Here is a 9006-nt window from a genome sequence, read left to right as displayed (position 1 = left end):
CCAATATTTTTAACTTTAACATATCTTTTTATTATATTACACGATGGCAATTTTAAACAATGTTTATGTCGTACATTTAATATAAGATATATTAATAGAACATATTGAGAATTTAGAAAATCCTAGAAATTATTTTACTTGAAATGAAAAAAATATTATTAACTAGCATAGGCTATATTTTTAAATTTTGACATACATAATTCTGAAAGAAGAAAAAGAAATATTTTTTACCACTTTATGTTTAACAAACTAGCATTATTTACAATGTTAAATCTTTCTTTGTCTAATAGAACGTAATATGAAGGTTAAATTAAAAATGTTTTTAATCAAAAACAATGAAACCTATATTGAAGTAAATGTCTATAAAAATGCCGTACCCTTGAAACAAATGATACAAATTTCTTTTTTATTAAAAAAAAACAGCTAACTACAACATTTTTTTATTCTCTTCTTATTAAACAAAAAGAAATGATACATAAATACAAAGACAGAGAAATTGAAATTATTATTAAAAATTGAATTATATTGAAAATTTATCCATTCATCGAAGTTCTATTTATGAACATTTGCATTATTAAAAAGGAAAACACGAAAGATATATAATATATTTAATTATAATAGAATGATAGATAATATATATAATGCTGGAACATATGTTTTAAATAGCTATAACGATATAACTTACGTTTGATATTTGTTTTTTTGTAATGTTAAATTATCACACTGGATATTTATTGCAAGATTTCAAATATCTCTTTAATTTACATCTATTTTTTCTTGTCATAAAGATCCACACACATTCTCATAAATATACACAAACACATGAAGTATATAAAGCATTAACTTTCCATAAGGTCTTCAACGACAGAATTAACAGTATTTTCTAAATGCATGGATTGTGATTCATTGTTAGGACAAGAAATAGGAGATAATTCTATATGATTAAAATCTTTATTAATAGATGTATCTACTATTTTCTGTTCTTTTATAGGAGACGTCTTTAAATCGTTGGGTTGATTAGTATTGACATCAAAATTAATCATGCATACATTTTGAGTTTTTTCGTTAAGTTGTTTTTCTTTTTTTATATTAGCACATGAATGGCCACTTTCAATATGCAGGGTTAAATATTGTTTTGATACAAATTTTTGTTGACACACATCACACGAATAAGATCTTTTTCTAGCATGTGATCTAGTAATATGAAGTCTCAAACCTCTTTTTCTGGTGAAACATTTCTGACAATAATCGCATCGATGTAATTGATCATCATGGTGTACAATAGCACGATGCTCTAAGAGAAACAATTCATCCTCAAAGTAGATTAAACAATCCATACACATAGTTCTAACTTCTTTAGAATGATTATTAATCAAATGCGTTTTCAATTGACGTCTTAATGTAAACTTACTAATACAGAATTCGCAAGATATTTTAATTTTACTTGGAAATACTTTTTTTTGAAAACATGCAACCTTCTGACGTTCTATCGCATTTAAAACATCTATCCAACGAAGTTCTTCATCAGTTTGGCAGGTATCCGTAAGTAATGAAAATACAGTGCCATACTTAATGCTGGTAGATGTATCTTCCAAAAATGTTTCTTTTTTTGAAACCTTAGATAAAGATCTTTCATTTCCTTTGGTATCTAACAATTTAGATTTTATCGATAATTGATCATCTTCATTAGATTGTAATATTGGGTCAAATTCTATATCGCTAACAGAACCATCTACTCTATCTATCGTTATACCATAGCAATCATTATCCAATTGTTCTTTAGGAAAAATGTGACGCAGTGTATTGTCAGCTATATAAATTTGTTGAAAAAATTGAAATGATTGTTCTAATTTCTTCACACAATCATAGCACATGTTTAATGGTAATGTATCTTCATCATCAATCTCTATCAATAATTTTAGTTTTGAAAGAAGACTCATTTCAGTGTTTCTTTTCTTTAATGTCATATTAACTACATTACTTCTTTTCGTAGCACATGTTCTACACCACCTTTCTTCAAGAATATTATTGTTTGTTGCATTTCCATTTTGCTCTTTAAACTGATAAACATGAGCACGATGTTTATTTGTTTTTGTTGTAATTTGATCAAATTTAGATTTATGTTCAGCCTAAAACAATGAAACAATATATATTTCATTTATATTAATAAAAATAGCAAAAAACAACTCACATAAGATAAATCATTAATTCTTCTTTTATAATGCCAATAAGGCTGGGGTATAGCATTTTCTTTCAGCGTTCCTTTGGCTAAATAAGAGTCGCTTTTAAAATGATTACTACATACAAAAAATTTCATTGGTCTTAATGTTGAAAAATCGTGTTTGATTAAATATTCGTGGCCACTGTTTATCAGCCATTTAATGCATAAATCAATGTCGCTTACTGGTAATTCATGAAATATTTGTTCTTTTTCTAGAAGATCACGACAATTAATATAACTACACTTTGTAACTTCTTCCATTGTATAATATTTAAACTAATCTAACTTTACTATGATTTAAATAAACTTAAATATGTTTATAATATTGTGAATTAACATGTAAGAACACACATAGAGCGCATATAAACCAGAAATACAAACTTACTATAGGGCGCGCCACTCACAACATTTTCAAATGCATTAATAGGCTTATTCATGACACTAAATGCGCAACCGTCATGTTGAAAGAGTGAATAATTACTACAATTTAAATTATTCACAAATAAAAGAACAGAAAATTTAATGTTAATGTTTAATGTTTTAATTATAATGGTTTTGCCATTTTTTATGTAGGTAACTTAGTAAATTATTTGAGATTCTTAAACAAAAATAATAATAAAGAAAGCATATAAATAATCAAAATAAATTAATTATATTTCGTGAAATAATTTTATAAAAAACAAAGAATTAATTGTAAAAAACAATCAACATTATTGTTTTTCGTAAGCGAGAACGCGATTGGTTAAATTGAAGCAGTATGGTACAACCAATAACATCCCTAATACAAAGAAGAAAGTTACTAATGAAACTATCAATGGTAATAGGCTATAGGGAGCTCCACGAGCGCGCCCTTGACAGTGACGTTTAGTAATATAAAATAAGATAGTGGTGGGGATAAAAGAAGGCTTCATGCCGGCACCGCCTGCACTGACCGGCTGGTGTGCGTGCACAGTTGGGAAGAAAAAGCGTAGTAGAGAGGAAGAGAGTGTCGATTTCATTTATTTGTAAAGCTCACTGTCTTCATCATTCTTAGTTTGGCAATAATATTACAACGATTCTATCTTAAAGTGTTGCTATTATCCGTTTTTTTGTTTTTTTCTTTGGCTCTCTCTCATTCTCTCCCCTATTTTTAATCTCTCCCTCATGCGCGCGTTATTTCTCTTCGAATCTCCCTTTGTGCCCTAGGGGGAGACATAAGCGCTGTGTAATAGTGTTAGAAGACGATACGACACGAGGCTAGACGAGACGAGACGAGACGAGACGAGACAAGACGACACAAGACAAGATAAGACGAAATAATTATTGTTAGATTAGGATAAAATCCTCGAGATCTTTTATTTTGAAAAGCTCACGCACTTTTCCATGTCAACGACACGCGCGCTTCTACCAAAGCCAGCGTGCTACCCTCCGCGCACAGGAGTCTCCTCCATCGTCCCCTCCGTCGGCCCCTCCGTCGGCGTCGCCGAGCAAGCACTCCACGTCGGCGGCTCGGTCGCCACCGCCGCCGTCGTCGTCGGCTCGCCGTCGTGCGCGTCGCGCCGGTGGGAGGCTTCTACATTAATTTCCTCTCGATCGACATTATCAGATTCTCTCGTAAAGAGAAGAAAGAAGAGAAGGGATAACACCAAAGATAGATTGTTTTACGAGCCAAGGATAACTCCTGTCAAAGACAACCCCGGCGACGTCCTCGTACAACAACTGAGGGAGTTATTCGACAAGAGGAGACAGGGGGGACAAGAAGGAGACAGGGGGGGCAAGAAGGACGACGACGTCGAGGAGGCACACCAACCTCGCTCAAGCTGCAGGCTTGAGATGAGCGACCATGGCTGCATACACTTGAATAATTTCAAAGCAGCGAAGGGCATCCAGCCATACAAAGTGATACACTCCTATTTCGTGACCAGCTTATCTACCGAGGCACGCGTAAGGAAGGTGCGGAAAGATTTTTTTTTCTTCAACTAGTACACCATTCAACTTGAAAACTTTATTGCATTACATCTTTCCTTTATTCCTATCACGCGCGAGTCCTCCCAATTTGATCTATCTTTCTCTACCCCCTCTCCTTCTCTTTTTATCATATGTTATATGGTTATATATATGTGTGTGTATGTTGTGTGTGTGCGCATTATACATGTCATCTATGCATAACACACGCGCTCTGTCGCCTTATCTTTATCTTTTTCTTCCTCTGGTTATTATGAGGTAAGTAGTTTTCCTTACCCCCTTTTTTCTACCATCGAATTTCTCTGTGTTGCGAATTTTTATACCGTACTTTTGGAAATCTAACATTTTTTTACAAACAAATTTAAGAAAAGAAAAGCGTAATCCTTATTTCATTTATGCGACATCTTGTTTTCGTATTCTTATCTCTTGTTCTCTCTTGTTTTATCTATTTATCTTTAACTCTTCTTTTTCCACACCACATTTATCTTCTGTTTATCTTTAATCTTGTCCCTGCCTTTTGTTTTCTCTGAGTCATGGATAATGCAGATAATAGAGAGACCAATAACCTAACGTGAACATATGTTTTTTGTTGTTTTCGTGTAATGTATCACGTAGTATGTAGTACATAACCACTTCATGTTTTCATTAGGTTATATTCATTCATAATTTTCAGGGATGAACATGGATCTGTTTACTATCAACTTTGTAATAGCATATAGTACAATATTTTAGGATTGTAGGTTGCAGAATTTTACGAAATATAAAGCATTCAAATAATTTTATTGCGTTTCATTGATATGCAACAGTGCTGCATATTAATGATTCGTATTTATTTTTTAGACGTTGTGTTGACCAAATACATGTTAGTAGTCAAATGCATTTTAAAATCGCGCGAAAAACAAATATAGAGAATGTTATTTGTTATTTTTATCTTTAACGAGAAGATAAAAAATATTTGTCATCATTAAAAAAAAATGCGATTAGAAATGCTTATATAAGAATATTACATTATTATTATTTTTTTAAGGGGAACAATTCTTTTCATTACCACTAATTTTATGTTAATATTATTTGGATATATATTAATTAAATTTATTTTTCAGGCTGTAAGCTGCTTATGTCATACGTGTAATACTTACAAAGATCGTCTCCATTCTTGTCTCCATTGTATATTTTTTGGTTGCTATGTGAAAGGTCACATACAGGAGCATGCAAAAACGAAGAAACATTTTTTAGGTAATTTATATATATATATATATATATATATATAAATACTTATTAACACAACATAATTATATATATGTGTATGAATTGACAAGTATGTTTGATTAATATAAAAATCCTTTAACAATTGCAGCTTGTGGTACGGGTCTAGAGTATTGTGTGTTGAAGTTACTTATGTATATATTTATAGAATTAATAATTTGAAGGTTTTTTTTTATATTGTAATATAGCTAATTACAAATTTATATATATGTTCCAGCTGTGGATTTAAGTTATGGTAATATTTTGTGCTTCCAATGCGGCGATTACGTTTATGATAGAGAATTGTTATCTGTTGCTAAAGCGCAATGGAGCCAATTAGCAAAATCATTAAGCTTTGGAGAATTTTATCGTACTTGGGAACCTACTCAAATAGAGGCAGAGTTGCTGCGAAAACATCCACGGCGAAGGCGTGTTGTAGAAAATTCTACTATAGGTATTCATTCAGAGCTTTACTTATTAAAAATATTTAAAAGACTAAACATATATATTTATGAGCTTGTTAAGATTAATTTGAAAAAAAAATCATATTATATAAAATATTAATAAAAAATATCTTTAACGTTTTTTAGGTCTAAGAGGACTTATAAACCTTGGCAGCACATGTTTCATGAACTGTATTGTGCAGGCATTAATACACACTCCATTATTACGAGACTACTTCCTGGCTGACCGTCATCACTGCCCACAACCCACTCGCTGCCTAGTCTGTGAAGTGTCCCACCTTTTTCAGGAATTTTATTCGGGTAGTAAAGCACCTCTAACGCTTCATAAACTGCTTCACTTAATCTGGACACATGCGAGGCATCTAGCAGGGTACGAACAGCAAGATGCGCACGAATTTTTTATCGCTACTTTAGATGTCTTGCATAGACACTGCGAGGCTGCACCAATTTTGGTGAAAGATAACCCCCATCACTGTAACTGCATTATCGATCAAATATTTACTGGTGGACTTCAGAGTGATGTTGTTTGTCAGGCTTGCAAGTACGATTTTTTTTTATTGTTATTAAAACTCATTAACATGCATTTAACGTATGTATTATTAACTATTTATTATTACTTTTTAGTGGAGTTTCGACTACAATAGATCCTTTCTGGGACATATCCTTAGATTTAGGTCCCGCGGCTGGTGCATCAGGATCGGATAATTCTGGACCTCCTACCTCGTTATTAGATTGTTTAGAGAGATTTACGCGAGCAGAACATTTAGGCTCTAGTGCAAAAATAAAATGCAGCAATTGTCAAACTTATCAAGAAAGTACGAAACAATTAACAATGAAGCAATTACCAATCGTAGCTAGTTTTCATCTGAAACGATTTGAGCACTCCAGCATTCAAGATAAAAAGATCTCTACGTTTATTTCATTTCCGGAACAATTAGACATGACTCCTTTCATGTCACACAGGCGTAATGGTAATAACAATAGCTCTATGATCGATGGCTTGCCAAAAAATGGTGAAGATATGACGTTCAGTGATAATCGATACTCACTGTTTGCTGTAATTAATCATGAAGGTTCTCTGGAGACAGGTCATTATACAGCATTCATTAGACAACAAAGGGATCAATGGTTTAAGTGCGATGACCATTTAATAACAAGAGCAAAATTAAAAGATGTGTTAACTAGTGAAGGGTGAGTTAATTAATAATCAAAATTATCCACATTATACGCATTATGATCAAGGAAAATTATGGAAATACCTTTTTTGTTTTTCAGATATTTGCTTTTTTATCATAAACAAATTTTGGAATATGGACGAAATAGTAAGGTGTAAATGTTTAATTGTATAATTAATTTATTTATCACAATTAATGATGGGCGATAGACTTAAGTTCTTAAACGTATATTGAATTTCTTATTGTATTAACAGACACGCATTAATATGATGAAGTTTACATATTGATTGATGTTAAAAATCAAGGTGCATACAAAATTCTATACATATTTAACTTAATTATGTATAAGACATAATGCCGTTTAAAATTGGAAATAATTTTAATAACGTAATTATTGATTTATATGTTAGCATGACAAATTAATACAGAAATTGAAAAATCAAATGAAAAATGATAATTACAATGAAACTATTATATAAACTACAGGACATTGATTTATTAGTATAGATCTATTATTTGATGTCATATACGAAGCAAGCGTGTTTATACAATTTATTTAGTGTCAGTATATGATTTGCGTTTGGTGAACTAAGCTGAGAGTGCCTCTGGCGATCACTTCCCTCGTTTGTGTCCTAAATAATAATGTAAGGATAGTTTTAAGATTAGCTCAATTTTTTTAAATGACAGATCACAATTTTTGTATGTCGCTGACTGTTGTTATATTTCTGAACTGACACATCTATACATGAAATGCCAAGGGTAGGTGACAACGTACTTCGTTAGTGTACTATCATATTAAGAACTCAATCTATTTTAATTGATTTCAAACATTTTTTTTAGCCATTCAATTAAATACATTTTCCAATTGTAAGATCAAAGATTTTTTTATTCGAGGTACGTTTGGATCAGCGATTCTTGGGATGAAACAATTTTGTACAAACGAAATAACGTATTACGAGGAGAATAATTAAAAAGCGAATCTTTTTCGCTCAATTGTATATAATAAAAATAATTGTTTATCAAATTTTTTGTGGTTGCCCGTTGTACCTATATAAATATTTTTTTTATGTTGTGATCTAATCAAATTATAATATGCGTTTTGTTGTCATTCATCACATGTAGGAATATGTTTTCTAAAGAAAACAATGTGAGAAAAAGGTACTATTTTAATTCACGAATAATAGTTTCAAAAAGGGAAGAAAAGGATTCTTTTTCTTTTTTTTTTTTTTTTGGAAAGAAAGAAAAGATCCTAACCGAAGTGCCAAACGTTAGTTGCACTTTTAGTTCCCATTTGTATTTTAACGTTTAAAACTAGCAATTTATGTTATTATACTTTACTCAAAACGGGTTTCCGTATTGTGTTCATTGACAGGGATATTACGTAGTACATTGTCTATTAAATACAATTTTCTATACTCTGTGAATGAGAAAATTGATATCAAGGATAATATGTATTATTAATTATAAACGCGATATATGTAAATATGTAATGATCAATTTAAAAAGCTTTAAATGCAGAATGATATGTAATTAATTATAACGTATGATTCTCTGTCAACAATTGTAAACCGAAGTGTTACTACATAAGTTTAATTTTATTCCAAAGTGCATGTAGATAAAGTAAATGAGATTAAATATCTCGATTGATGATATTAATGATAAAATACAAAGAAAATAATAGTTGCAAGAGCTAGTGTCATTTGACATTACCGATTAACCACAAGCATTGCCACAACTGCACAATATATCTACACGTGTAACATTAGGAATATGACCAATGCTTCATGTTTTGAGAATTAACATCATACACCGCTGTTGTAACACTTCATATAAGGCTGAATAATGGTATGATACAGAAATAAAAATTATATTTCATCGAAAACATATTTTTTTACTATTTTATAATATATTATATATTTATTATATTATATAATATATTTCTTTTTCTTTTTCTTCA

General features: G+C 31.0%; 2 protein-coding genes across 3 annotated transcripts; one reads left to right on the top strand and one right to left on the bottom strand.

Annotated features, from left to right (window-relative positions):
• Positions 1-140: 140 nt before the first annotated feature.
• Positions 141-2750, bottom strand: LOC106792979. Of its 2 annotated transcripts, none has more exons than XM_014759522.1 (2): positions 2192-2750; positions 141-2060 (listed from the first exon to the last, which is right to left on the bottom strand). In XM_014759522.1, exons 1-2 carry the CDS (start codon positions 2480-2482, stop codon positions 840-842), a joined length of 1512 nt encoding a protein of 503 aa, XP_014615008.1. In that variant the 5' UTR covers positions 2483-2750; the 3' UTR covers positions 141-839. The 2 variants fall into 2 exon arrangements, with proteins under 2 accessions (XP_014615008.1, XP_014615007.1); XM_014759521.1 differs by having other exon boundaries at positions 462-2129.
• Positions 2751-3269: 519 nt separating this feature from the next.
• Positions 3270-8931, top strand: LOC106792978 (ubiquitin carboxyl-terminal hydrolase 22). The gene is made up of 6 exons (XM_014759520.1): positions 3270-4153; positions 5269-5401; positions 5649-5864; positions 6001-6415; positions 6499-7065; positions 7150-8931. Exons 1-6 carry the CDS (start codon positions 3584-3586, stop codon positions 7205-7207), a joined length of 1959 nt encoding a protein of 652 aa, XP_014615006.1. The 5' UTR covers positions 3270-3583; the 3' UTR covers positions 7208-8931.
• Positions 8932-9006: the final 75 nt, after the last annotated feature.

The sequence above is a fragment of the Polistes canadensis genome, unplaced genomic scaffold (genome assembly GCF_001313835.1).
Source record: "Polistes canadensis isolate GaletaPanama2010 unplaced genomic scaffold, ASM131383v1 scaffold_10, whole genome shotgun sequence".
Lineage (NCBI taxonomy): Eukaryota > Metazoa > Arthropoda > Insecta > Hymenoptera > Vespidae > Polistes > Polistes canadensis.
The sequence above is the reverse complement of the archived record's forward strand: the minus strand, read 5'-3'. Positions and strand labels throughout refer to the sequence as shown.

Coding starts and splice junctions, on each gene's coding strand:
- LOC106792978 (XM_014759520.1), top strand. CDS start 3,584: ATGTCAACGACACGCGCGCTTCTACCAAAGCCAGCGTGCTACCCTCCG. Junction 6,416..6,498: donor GTTGTTTGTCAGGCTTGCAA/GTACGATTTTTT, acceptor ATTACTTTTTAG/TGGAGTTTCGACTACAATAG. Junction 7,066..7,149: donor GATGTGTTAACTAGTGAAGG/GTGAGTTAATTA, acceptor TTTGTTTTTCAG/ATATTTGCTTTTTTATCATA.
- LOC106792979 (XM_014759521.1), bottom strand. CDS start 2,482: ATGGAAGAAGTTACAAAGTGTAGTTATATTAATTGTCGTGATCTTCTA. Junction 2,130..2,191: donor GAATTAATGATTTATCTTAT/GTGAGTTGTTTT, acceptor TCATTGTTTTAG/GCTGAACATAAATCTAAATT.